The sequence below is a fragment of the Pipistrellus hanaki genome, assembly GCF_964339955.1.
Source record: "Pipistrellus hanaki genome assembly, chromosome: 1".
In the NCBI taxonomy this organism is placed as follows: Eukaryota; Metazoa; Chordata; class Mammalia; order Chiroptera; family Vespertilionidae; genus Pipistrellus; species Pipistrellus hanaki.
The window spans coordinates 5924162-5937451 of record NC_140503.1 but is presented as its reverse complement, the minus strand read 5'-3'; the positions used below and the strand labels follow the sequence as shown (position 1 = coordinate 5937451).

The following is a 13290-nucleotide window of genomic DNA, read 5'->3' as shown; positions in this document are numbered from 1 at the left end:
GGTGGACCCCGGGCCCAGTCCTAACTGCGCCTGATGAGGGAACTGCTTCTTGCCCTGCTGGGAAGTCGCCGTGAGGAGCAGCTGCAGGTTACAAAGCTGCAAGCGGCTCCTGGTTCACCCCGTGCCGTCCTGGCCGGTTCTCACTGAAAAGAGCCGGCAGCGGTGGAGTCCAGGTGGGAGGGCAGGCTTTGCTCGGGGTCTCGGAGACAGGGGCAGGCTCTGTCTATTGGGCAGTTAGAAATTGGCCCCCAGCCTATCGGGACTGTGCTCAGGGACGCTTACCCGCTGGACCCTCCTCAGCTTGGCCCCCGCCAGGGCAGCGGCCAGTCCTGACACCGAGCTCTCGTCGTGGCTGGCGCCCTGGGCTCCTCCGGCTGGCAGTGGGGGTGGGGGAGGGGGCGTGGCCCCCGTGGGCGGTGGTGGGACAGGAGGTGGGGGCGGGGGTGGAGGCCCGCTACACGAGAGGGGGGCGCTGACTGCAGATGAGGGGTGCCCCGGTGGGAGGGTGGGTCCTGAAACACAACGAGGGGCCGTTAGTCCCTAGCCCGCTGTGCTTCCTGGGAGGGAGGAGGGAGGAGGGAGGAGGGACAGGGCAGCCTGTTGCTCTGAGGGGCAGGACAGCTCAGGCTGCCTCTTCCATCTTCTTGGGGTGAGCTTGGCTCTGCTCCGGTCACTCCCTAGCCTGGTCCCCATGTCCCCAGCATTTGGAGGCCCAGCCGGACCCACAGTGCCTAACACCCCTTGAGCTCAGCTACCTTTGTCCTGCTCTGAAGGTGGGTCTCCAGGGGGAGGAAGGTCTTTGGTGGCTCAGACTGTACCCTTTTCTGCTGTGTCCCATCTCCGCGCTGGTCCCTGAGATGTGACTGTGAGTGACCCTTGGCCTCTGGCGACTGTGGCAGGTAACTGTGGGTCACAGGGCTGACCGGGCCGGATGTCAGGGAGCAATGCTGAGTGCTGGTCAGTCCCCTGTCCCTTCTCCCCTCAACATCCAGCACCAGAGGCTGGTGGGGGGAGCCAGCAAGCTGAGCTAACCGCCCGCTCTGTCCCGCTCTCTGGGTCTCCTGCTCTCACCGGATGGGACTGGCACACGCTGAGGGCCCGATGCGCCTGTCACCACCTCGGTGGGGCCACCACCGCGCGGGTGTGGGGAGCAGGCCTGCGGGCTCTCACCTGTGGCTGAGGTTCTTCTCTCGAGAGACTCCTGGCGCTGCTGCTCCATCACTTGTCTGAAAAGCAAGAGAACCAGGGGGTCCATGGAGCACAGGCTGCAGAGCTGGGTTTTGCCGGTTCTTCCTGAGGACCCACTGTGCGCCCTGGCTGGGGGGGTGCTCACAGTGAGCTCCCCTCCTCCCCTCCCTGACTCTGCTGGCCACTGGGCTTGCTTCCCCCACTTAACAGAGGAGGCACATGACTGGTTCAAGATCTCCAAACAGGTGAGTGCCGGCCGCCTCCTGAGTCTCAGGCACCCTAAACAGGGAGCCCCCCTGAAGGCTCGGGCACCATGTGGACGAGTGACCGTGCTTTCCCCGGGGCTGGATGGGCCTCCTGGCTTTTGTGCCTGTGGCCTCAGCTGACCCGACCTCAAATGTCCTGTGCCTACGGCACCTGGCTATCCCCGGAACAGTTTCAGGCACTGTGAGCTGTCAGAAGCGGACACTCCGCGGGCACGTGCCATTCTTTCAGCACAGAAGGAGCCACAGGCCTGGCCTCCATGATGGGGCCATGCGGTGCGGACAGCGCGGGCGGTGAGCCTTGCAGGGAACTGACACCGAGCTCCTTACGGCAGAGCAGCTTCGGGCACTCTCACAGGCCGGTCCAGTGAGGACACTGACCCACAAACATGTCCGCAGAATCTGGGACGGTGGCGCTGGAGCAGGTGGGGGCTCAGAAACCATGTGGACCAGGGCCGGCAGTGGCCTCACCGGTGTGTGTCCACCCTAAGTGCCTGCTGTGCAGCATGGGGCTGGATGCTTCGGTGGCCACCTGGCTCAGGGGAGGGTGAACTGGAGGCCAGCAGCAGTGTCTGCATGGCAGGGGGTGGGGGCTGTGAGTCTGCGTCCTGTGCAGGGCGAGCTGGCCCTTCTCTGGTGCCTGGCACCGGGTCCCGCATGTGGCAGCTGCTCAGTAAGTGCAGCTGCTCGTATCTTAGAGGAAGGTCACAGTTTACTGCAAAGACCTTTCAGGGGGAGGGAGCTTTCTGGCTTCCATTCTGGGGCTCCTGGCTTTGTGGGCCTCTGATTCTTCTCCGTAAAATAAGCACAGTATCACCTGTTCTAGGGAGTTCTATTAAGAGTTATACCTGGTACCTAAGAAATGACAGAAAAGGCCCTTTGGCATTAACGGTGTCTGAAAATCTCCCAGCAGCACCTCCACTGGCCTCTCCTTCCAAACTGCCGAGACCTCACCCAAACTCCAATCTGCCAGCAGGATTCACATTTAGAAGCCTTCCGTAAAATGAGGTGTTTGGAAGTATTTACAAATCGGGCTGCACTCATAACAGCTCACTGTGCAGGCTCCGTGCCAGCCATCTCTCCCCCTGTGTGCAGTGGCAGGAACCAGCAGGGTCCCTGCTCTGCGTTAGCCTCTGGCCGTTCACAGACTGACTTCCAGGGGCGCTCCGGCCTGCGGACAGCAGACTGCTGGCAACACTGAACTGTCTGCAGCCAGTGGCCCCCACGCCTCGGACCTGGGTGGCGAACTAGATAATGCAGCGTGGTGATGCTCAACCCGTTCTGAGAGAGCAGAGGGAGGGTCTGCTTAGGCCCACACGCCCCAGTGCCTTCCCTCGCAGTCGGGGAAGGCGCACTCATGCCCTCGGCCCAGGCAGCCCTGGGACCTGGCGGGGGCTGAGCTGGGATGGAGGCAGGCGGGAGAGGGGGGGGGGGGGGTACACCTTGTGAACAGCTGCCGTTTTCCTGAGAGGCCAGAAGACAGGCCTGCGGAGTCAGTCAACATGGGAATTAGTGCCAAGGAGTCCGTCCAGGGATCATCCCTCCCTCCCTCATCGATTGACCCGAGCAGAGCAAGGACTAAGCTAACACTCATCCTCCAGCACAAGTGACCTGGAGGGTGTTGTGCTCAGTGAACACGCCAGACAAACACCAAATGTCACTTACGTGTGGAATCTCATGAAAAAATAAACGAGCAAACCAATTAGAACAGCCTCACAGAGGCAGAGGACGGTGACGGTGCCAGAGGGAGCGGGCTGGGGACTGAGAGGTGAGGGGTCTGAGAAGGGCTGCTCGGCGGTTACAGACAGCCCCGGGAATGTGAGCACACACGGGCGCACAGGCAGTCACGTGGCAGTAACTGTGCTGCAGGTGGTTCTGGGAAGACAGAGGGGACCGCCTTGTAAATTACACGATCGCCTAACCACTCTGTGGTACACTTGACACTAATACAAATACAGGTGTAAACTTTAACTTAAAAAAAAAATACACAAAAAAGAATGAAAAAAAAAATCAAAAAAAAAAAAAATCCCTGTCCTATTCAAATGGGAATCTAAGGCCTGGGAACCTGCCGACAGTCCTAAGTGCACGTCAGAGCAGAGGCGCTCAGAGATCCTTCTCCCCAGGGGGAGGGAGCCTCAGGCCAGACGAAGCTGGGACATCCCTCCCGCCCCCAGCCTGGGGTCCTCCTGGCATCCAGCCACAGCCCTAGTGTCCTAGTCTTTCCCAGAAGCTGGGGAGCATGGTGGGGACCAGGATGCGAAGCCGCACAGAGAGGCAGGGCCCCGCAGGGCATGGCTGCCAAGGTCCGAGCCCTGGCCCTGCCTTTCCTGGCAACGTGACCTGGGAGGCCACGCCCCCCTGGGCCACCAGGACCTCTGCTGTAATGTCAGGACAACAGCACACTGTAGGAGCAGCTTGGAGAGAGTGGGGTGCCATCCTAGGGCCCGTGCCCCCCAGGAGCTGCCTTCTCCACAGGCTGGCTGCACAGAACATCGACGTGGCTCTGGCCCTGGCTCACACAGCGCTCTCAGGGCCTGCGCCGCTTTAGCCTTCCCGGGAGGTGAGTGGGCAGGGGGCTGAGGTCCTCCAGAGAGGCCGTGGCACTGTCCCAGGCCTCCAGTGGAGGGGGAAGGGCCAGGTCTCACGAGGCCTTCAGACAGAGTGAGTGGAGATGGCACAGGTGATGCTAAAGCTGGGGCCACAGTCAGACAGATCCTGGTAGCCTTGGCCACGTGACCCAATCCCTTCCCGACATGACAACTACTTCCTCATATACCTGGAAGGCATGTTACTCAGAGCACAGCCCGCAGGACACGGCCGGTCACGAGGGCTCTCTCTGTGAAACCGAGGCGCTCACCATCCTGGCAAAGCAACAGCGGCCTAGCTCCCTCTTCCTCTCGGCCAGGCCTGTTCCCTGTCCCTGGGGGCGCCTCAGTGTGTCCTGCGCTGGCCGAACGGTGCCCTGGCCACCAGGCTGGGCCCTGCTGGGGGGCATTACCTTCTCTGGATGTCCATCTCATCGGGAGAGGGGCCATTCTGCACCTGCCGCTGGGTGGACGGGCCTGCGGGGCAGAGAAGCACAGAGCGCGGTGGTTAGTGGAGAAGACAGGCCCGGCAAACACACCTGGTCTGTCTGTGCCCTCCTGCTCGTCCCATGAGGCGTCCTTGACCTTTCAACAGCGGTTCTGGCCCTGTGTACCAGCCAGCCCCACCTCAGCCTCTCAGTCACCTCTCTCGCCCTTTCTGTGGCTCTTCTGTCAGAGCCAATAAACGGACGGCGTTTTCACGTGGTGCAGACCACCCCTTTTGGCTACCGAGCCTCTCCAACCACAATTGCCGTTTCCACTTCCTCACTTGCCACGTCTCCCGAAGCCACGGTAACGAAAATCGCCAGTGCACTTACTTGGCGTCACCAACCCCCGCAGAGCCATGTCTTCCGACCTTTGAGCAAAGCAACAGCGCTAGAGCAGGTGGGGGTCAGAGCCGGGTCAGCCCTGGGCTGCCCGTACCTACGGGTCTGCAGCGGTGGGAGTGAGTGGCCGCTGGAGGCAGAGCTGTCAGAGGAGCCGCCCAGGCCACACCCCTGCCCTGGACCCTGAAGGCAGGGCCTGGAGCGGGGGAGGCCCGCACATGACCCATGTCCGCACGGGGCTGATGCTGTGTCACCTTTACAAGAAAAGCCAAGCTCTGCCCCGACCCAAGAAAGGGCTGATTGTTCCTTGCCTTTGCCAGCTCGGGTGTCACGGGAAGCGTGGCGTCTCAGCGAGGGGGAGGGGCTCGAGCAGCTCATTCTCCCTGACTAGGCGGTTCAGGAGCTGGTCTCCTCCCCAGGAGGAGGTGACAGCATCAGCCTGTGACAAAACCCTCCGGGGCAGAAGGCCTCTCTGGAGGGGCTTCAGGCAGCGGAGGGGTGAGCGGGCTGTGCCCTGGATCAAGAGCCGGCGGGTAGGGTGACAGGATCTCAAAGCGCAAACGGACCATCTGATTGCGGGCAGCCTCCTGCCCAGCACAGGAACCCCGTGCGCCTCCCGGGCAGGAACTCCTGGTACATCGCACATCTGCTAGGTGAGCAAGGGCTTTCTCACTCTGAGGAGCCAACCCACCCGCCCCGGAAGGCCCTATTTCCTCCACCATGGGATGCCACGTGGTCTGAATGCTTTTTTCTGCTTGACAGCCCTTTCCTGACCCTATATTAGCCTCCGTATCTGACAGTTTCAGACCTGCTGTCCAGGGCCCGGCATCTATCTGCTTCCGGCACGGTTCCCCTGAGCCATGCCTTGTGGCTTGCCCGCCCCCGTGTGGAGGATCCCGATGGTGGGTGGGGGCCGGGCTGGGTGGGAGGAGGAGAGGCCGCTGAGGAAAACTCCCTGGTGGACCTGCCAGGCCTGCTCCCGGCTCCACGCCTCCCGCTGCTCTTGGGGGAGCAGGGGAGAGGCCCACGGCCTTTTTACAGAGGTGACTGGTGATGTCTGGCATGGTGGCCTGGCTGCAGTATGAAAAAGTGTTATGTTCTTTCCCTGTCTCTAAATACTTTTTTTTCTCAATTTAACACATCATTATGTGCTCTAAACCATTTTTTTTCCTGACTACAAACAACATGTAATATATGTTCATTAGAAAATTTGAAAAGTTTAACAAAGAAATATCCTCAATTAAAAAGATCTGGAGGGACAAGCTCTTCCCTCACCCAGCGGCCAGGTTCAGGTCCCGGCGCCTCCCTGGCCACCAGGAAACCAGAGCAGGAACATGAGAACACGGATGACAGTGTCATCAGCTCTCCTCACCGCCCTGATTCCAACTCCCAGCCCAACCCGACAGCGCTGCTTGTAACAGCGAGGAGACAGCCCAGAAAGGGGAAGCGACTGCTCAGGGCCTCACAGCCGGCAAGCGGTGGAGCCAGATTCAAACTACGTGCCAAACACACTTTTCCTCTTCATCTCCACCACACTGCGGGGCCGGATGGCCAGCTGGGGGAGGGAGAACACAGGACAAGGGGCGGCTGGCCCGCTGCCTAAGAACCAGGAACACAGGGCCGCAGCCTCAGGGGTGCACAGCCTCTGCCTGGTGTCCACACAGCAGACAGGGTCCCCCAGCTCTGACCCACCCACATCCTGGCCGAGGCAGGAGGGAAGGTGTCCTAGCCCCGGTCTCTGCTGCTGAGCCCACGGCCTGAATCTGGAGGTTGCCCTTCTGGAGCTGAGGCCCTGTCCCTGAGACCCTGTCTAGTGCCAGGCCTGAGGACTGGAGCCACCATACCCTGGCCAGGTCCCACCCTGGGACCGAGGTCTTACACCCGGGCAACACTAGCTGCTCGGAGGCCTCTGCGTCTGCTGCACTGGCCTGGTCACAGGAAGTGTTTGCCATCCCTCTGTCAGGACCCCAGAGGGCAGCCAGCTGTCCACACAGTAGTCCTTGCTGATCCTGCACTTGGGTCCCCCAGCAGCCTGTCCTCCAGAGGTGGGGAACCTAACAGGGCCCTCACTGTTCCCAGGGGCCCTCGCTGTCCCCAGGGGCCCTGGCCCCTGTACCGGAGACATGCTTTAGAACTAGACGGCTGGCATCTTAGTACGGAGGGAAGACAACACTGTGCTGCATAAGGCCTCCCGTGCTTTCTGCTTAAACTAAGGAGTGTTAGCCTGCTATGAGCTCGTTAGGAGGACAGTCCCTCCCTGTGGAGGGGTCTGCTCAGTGGCCCACGGTACCCGGCAGATTCACCCCACCGGCCTGGCTGCCCCTGGCAGAGGCAGGGTGGAGAGACCGGAGAAGGACTGCTCCCCCAGAACTGTGTGGGATCCCTTGGGAAACTGCTGGTACAGACACCTGTAGGTGCTTCCTCAGGGAGAGAATCTCAGGGTGGGGCACTGGGTGGCTGGTGGCCACGTCCCTGTCCCGGTGTTGAGTCACCTGCATGATTCCCGGTGAAGCATCGGAAGCCAGGGAGGAGGCCACAGGCTCTCCTGTGTCACGGAGTCACGTCTCACCTTCAGGATCCAGGCGAGGAGCGGGTGGGGCCCAGCTCCGCCTCCTCCACCCCACACCGAGTCCCACTGCTGCTGTGTCTGAGACCCCGACAGAATCCATCCCCATGTGGCTGCCTCAGCATCTCCCTCCTGCGATGCCTCGGTCTACCTCAGAGCCTTTTCCACCTCCCTCCTCCCGTCTGCCCTCCACACTGACCGTGCAGTGTGGAAACAAGCCTGACTGTTACAGGGTTTGGTCCAAGCTCCACCGAACAAGACTCCAGCCCACCCCACAGCCACTCTGCTGCCCGGCTGGACCCCCGCCCCGGAGGGACACAGAGAGAGTGGTGGTGGCTCTGGAGATGAGGGGGCTGGCCCAGTGCTGGCCTTGGTGTCATGAGCTTGCTGAATCTGGGAGCTGACTGAAGTCGGGGGCAGAGCAAGAAAACAACACTGGGGGAGGGGGTCGCTGGGCCAGACTCCAGCCATGAACCACAGAGAGGACCCAGGTGAGTCAGCCTGGCTGACCGGAGGCACTGACGGGGCCAGACGGAAGGAGGCAGTGGGGCCAGGAGGTCTGAAGTCATCTCTGTTGGTCAGCGGTGTGTCCCTCCCTGGACCGCCCTGAGGCCTGGGGAGGCACCCTCAGTTTCTCACCTGTGAGCAGGTGGTAGTGAGCTCAGGCACCCTTTCTAAAGGCTTCCATTCCTGTCTCTGACCTGATCTGACACAGGAGCCCACCCCGAGGGCTGAGCACACCCAGGAAAGCTGCCCTTGTCTAACAGGGGCAGGGAGAGCCGATGAGGCGGGGCTCCAGGAGAACGCTGCAGAGCTGGGGCAGGCAGGGGACGGGCGGGCCCAGGTCACGCTCGCCGTGCAGGGACCCTGCCAGCGCTGGGCCCTCGTCCCAGGACACAGCCTGCACACCTCCACACAGTCTGACTTGTACGCTCCAGGGACAGAACTGTTCTGTTCTCCAGGTTCCCCACAGTGTTCTTAGCCTCTGGTCAATACTCAATCAGTATTTGTTGAAAATAAATGACTGGGCCCTGGGCAAATGGTCTGCGCATCTCCAGCCAACTGTGGAGACTAGAGCAGGTGACTCTGTACACCTCTCCCCTCACCGCTGGAAACTGGCTGGGCTGGGACTGTACCCCCTAAGCCTTGAGACATTTGAGCAGGTGAGACTCAGGCCAGCAGTGGAGGCACTGGGAACACACAGTGGGAAGGGAAAGGAAAGAGAGAACACAAGTTTATGGGCAGTTTATGGAGGAGCCTTGTTGAATCCTCACTTATCTCCATTTTCTCCACGAGAAGCTGGGATGCTGGGGACATAAGTCACCAGTGGGACCAGCTCCAGGCCCAGAACAGAGGCTAAAGCCAGTGCCCTCCGCTGCCCCGTGTGAGCCCAGGGCAAATGAAGCACATGCTGGACTTTCCCTCCAGAGGAAGGGAGGGTGGGCAGAGGGTGGGAAGGGGATAGCCAGGGTCCTTCAGAGGATCAGGAAGAGCTGAGCACAAGAACCACGTGGGAGAGAGGGAGGGGTGGGGCGGGCAGGAGCCGCAGCCTCTCAGCACCTTGCTGGCCTCTGGAAAGTGAGGCTGTGGGTCTGCCTCCTGCCTGTCCCTGCCCTGATGCTCCGTCCCCAGAGCGCTTGGGTGAGGTGTGTGCAAACGAGTGTCTGTCCCAGGCTCTCGGGCTGCCAGGTCTGGCCTCTGTGCGGAGGGCTGAAGGTGTGATGGGACTTGATCACAGAGGTGCCCTGAGGAGGGCGGTTCTGGCCGCCAGTGGCTCCCTCCCAGTGCGCTGAGACCCACCTCGCTAGCACTGCTCCCAGCGGTCCCTGCAGGACCTGGGAGACAGTCAGTCTTTCCAGTGGCGGTGGCTTGGAGGCCGCTGGACAGCGAGAACAGCGCTGTGTCCCCTCCAGACCTCTGCTGCCCCTCACTCCCGTCCCAGTCCTTCCCATTCCTGGCTGGCCTCTTCTGGACTGTTCCAGTTTATACAGACCCCCACAGAGGGAACTTGGAGCCGGGAGATCCATTTTTGGTTGGAGTCCTGCCACACATAAATCTGGGTCCCAGTTTCCTATGAAATGAGAAGGACGGAGCCAAGGCCATTGGGTCCCAAACCTGCATAGGGTGAAGGGACGGAAAAGAAAAGGTACCAGAACGGTGACAGTGGCTATCTCTGGGGTGTGGGATTGCTTTCCTCTTTTCAACTTCCACACCGGCAAGTGAAGGATGCGCTGCCTCATACTGAAGACAAACGGCAGTGTCCCCACAGGGGAAGAGCCCTCTGGGAGCCCAGCCCTGTGCGGCACAGCCTGCGGAGGGCAGAGGCACTGAGCCACCGCTGACACCTCCTCTGAGAAAGGCCGTCCCTCTGCCTCCCCATTAACATTGATGAGTGCGGGGAGCCGGCCTCGCTCCTCTGGGACGGAGGACGGCCAGGTTTCGGGTTAGCCTCCATAGGAAAGGCATCCCCTGGTCTCCGGAAGGGATGGAACCTGAGCTCGCAGGAGTTCCTAGACAAAGGAGCCAGCACCTGCTCCGTGCGGGCGATGGGATTTCTGGCCAGCACACGACAGCCACCTGGTCGGGGCTGGGCAGAGGCCCAAGCCCCACGGCGCCCTCCCCCTCTGCCATCTCTCTGGCTGGCTCCTCTCCTTTATCAGGAAGGCCCCTCCATTTTGACCTGACTTACAGCCACACTGTGACATGGGGGAGGCACCTTCCCAGGCCAATTCCCTAGCACGTCCTCTCTTGTTTCCAGATTCCTGTTACCAAGCAGGCAAGTGACCATGCGGGAATGGAGCCTGTGATCTGGGCCTACGAATCAGAGTCACCTTGCCAAGGCCACACAGGAATTGGTGGCAGAGCTGGGACCAGTGCCCAGGACGAATGTCACCCAGTCCAGGCTGTGTCCACCCCAGCACGCTGTGCCCAGCACCCCTCTGCCCCCCCATCCCTCCCAGCTCAGCAGCAGACAGACTCCAACTGCCTTCCTTGTTGAACACGTTTCCTTGCTTGTTTACGTCACCCGGGTGTTTTTAGTGCCCTCTCTGCCCGGTCCTTACTACTGAGTTACTGAGTACAGGCCCGCAGTGGGAAGCAGCCTGGTTAGCTCAGACCAGCAGTCAGCTGATGCATCACCCACTGCAAGCCTGCAGGAGATCTCCCCCACCCCGCCTCCCCCACCCCTGGGCCACCAGTGTCGGTGCAACCCCAGGGTGACCGATGGCTACAGCTGTGTCTCCAGGGCCCGGGTCTGCATGACCTGTGGGCCTGGGAGGTCAGCATGTGCAGAGGCAGAGACTCAGTCCAGAGGGACTAAAGCCCAAGGCCACGGCCAAAGCGCCTACCTGGTGGCGAGAGGAAAGTCCTTTCCTTGGGTCAAGGGCGGCAGGAGGCCGCTGTGCCGCCCCAGGGCCAGCGAGCAGCACTCCCTCCCCGACCCTCTCCTGTGCAGAGGATCCTGGGGGAGCAGCTGGAACCCAGTCTCCCAGCCTCTGGGCTGGGACACGGCCACCAGCCTGCGTGGTCCCCCTCAGGCCCTGTCAGGCCAGGGAGCTTCCTAGTAAAGCTGTTTCTCCTTTTCCCAATAAGCTCACTTCAGGACACACAACAAGCCTTTAAAAGAATCTCAAACAGAACGAAGAGCAATAAAAACCTGCCACACCCTGACTGTGTGATGAAGCTCCTGCACATCATTTTGGTTAATCTACTCAACTATCCAGGGCAGGGCCTATCAGACCTATTTATAGATGGGGAAACTGAGGCTCGGAGAGGGCCACCTGCGTCTCAAGTGACTGGTGCTGCTGGAACAAGTGCCCGCATGTCCTGACGCCCAGTCCCGCACGCTCCTGCTTCTGCCCGCCCCTCCTGCAAGGCCTGCGTGTAAATAGCACCCAAGCCCTCTGTGGGTCAATGGCAGGTACCCTCCCCCCATTCCCACCCCGACCCCCAACAGCTGGGGCGGAAGGAGGGGCCCTGGGGAGCAGGAAGGAGGGAGGCGCCCGTCACCTACAGTTCACTCTGCAAAGCACGGTGCAGTCGCAGTGGCAGAAGCAGAAGCAGTGGAAGGTCCACTCCCTGCTGACCATTACGGGCAGGCCCCTGGGCGCAGTCCCGGAGGCGCGCTCCTCGCATCCTGGCCACTTACCTCTCCTTCCTCTGCTGCCTGGCTCCTGCAGTGGGAAACCGATCCTCGGGCGCCCGTCAGATGGGCTTCACGCTTCAATCTTTAATGCGGCTTCCCAGCTAACCTATCAGAACCCTCCTGTCTACCCGATTCCAGGGAGCCCTGGGGGCCCGGGGAGGGTCTGCCAGAGGAAACCTCCTGCCACGCTCTCCTCTGGTCCCCTGTGGGCGATGGGATGAGACAGGTGGGCATGGGGCCAAAGGAACAGGTGCCGGGCCAAAGGAAGAGCCCTGGGCCATCTCTTCCACCTCGGGCCATCCAGGCGTCCCTGCTGGCTGCTCCTTGGCCTACCTTTCCTCACCATTGTACCGGCTGCTATCCTAACCTGCTCCCGCGAGCCCTGCTTGTTTTTTTTTTTTTACCAGCCTGACCAGCTCCAAGGCCCACAGGAAATGGATCCCTCAACCTGCCAGTGAGTCTTGTCACCAGACCTGCAGGAAGCTCGTCTGCGCTTCCCTCACTGGCAAACCCACAGGACCCACAGGAGTAAGGCTTGGGACATGGCCTGGAGCAGTGTCCCCCTGGAGCACTCCCGGGTCCTCTCCCTCCCCCTCTCTGTCCTAAGGATTGTATTCCCAGTCCACATGGAGCTGCTGTGCACCCCCTGAACCGTGAGCTCCTTGAGAGGGCGGCCCAGGCCTTGCCCTGCTCTGGACCCCAGCACCCTGCTCAGGGCCTGGCACAATGTGCGTGGAGAACGCCTGTGGGACCTGCCAAACGCGGCATCGCCTCCAACTCTCCCTGTCTGAAACCGCGCCGGCACCTTCTCACAGAGGCAATGGCTGCTTCCCACCCTGTGGTTCATCCTCTCTGCCCCCCACTCATCCCCAGAAGGGCCACAAACAGCAGAAAAAGCTGTTTCTCCCACTGACTGTCCTCAGGTCACCTTCGCTGCCCTGCCTACATCCAGACGCATGCTCTCCTACTGGGGTCTTCCACAGCCCCCACCTGGCCTCTCTGCCCCAGGCTCGTGTCTTTGAGCCCCTGCTTTCACGTGAGACAGAAAGCTTAGCTCCTCCATGCTGTTCCCCGGCCAGGAAAGCAGTGGATCCCGCTGGTTCCCTTGAGAAATCCTGTTTTGGGACCTGACGCCTACACTCTGACTTGCCTGGCCCAGCTGGTCCCCCTTACTCTTCCCCAACCCCCCTGCCTCCTCCAGTCCTGTGTCCCCAATAGCCAGGCACCATCTCCCTTATAAATACTGATTGCTCCCTCTTCACCTCCCTGGACTAAAATGCAAATATGCAAAACACGAATGAGTCTGTAAGGCACAAGCTGGACTTCAAAGGAATTTGAGGGAGCCCCCACTCACTGCCAATGAAGGCCATCTGAAGGCTGGCATCTCCTCTCCAGACTCAGGGCTCACACGGGCCCTGCCTGTCCAAATCCTTCCCCAGACAATTAGCAATCGATTCTAGTGGGCTCTGCACCTCGGGGAGCGGGTCACTTTCCCTCCCTGGGACTTAATCCATGCCCCTCCCCTCCGCCCCCTGGGCTGCGCTGGAGAGGAAGCATCAGAGGCTGGCAGCAGCCGCGCCCACCACCTACTGACTGCGCACTAGGCTCCAGGCACTGTTCTGAGCCCGTGGAACCGGAAGCCACTTAGAGCTAAATAGAGTCCTGGATCTGTCAGTCACTCTGACCTTGGGCAGGTTACTGAACCTCTCTAACTCTG

General features: G+C 60.9%; 1 protein-coding gene across 4 annotated transcripts in view; it reads right to left on the bottom strand.

Moving 5' to 3' along the window:
- EVL (Enah/Vasp-like) overlaps positions 1-13290 on the bottom strand; it is a 111719-nt gene that overhangs the window by 11348 nt on the left and 87081 nt on the right. For all 4 annotated transcript variants that reach the window (XM_084889143.1, XM_084889145.1, XM_084889142.1 and 1 more), the window contains exons 4-6: positions 4450-4513; positions 1171-1226; positions 283-512 (exon numbers count right to left, since the gene is read on the bottom strand). In XM_084889143.1, the coding sequence (XP_084745269.1) occupies positions 283-512; positions 1171-1226; positions 4450-4513 (350 nt within the window). The remainder of the gene's footprint in view (positions 1-282; positions 513-1170; positions 1227-4449; positions 4514-13290) is intronic.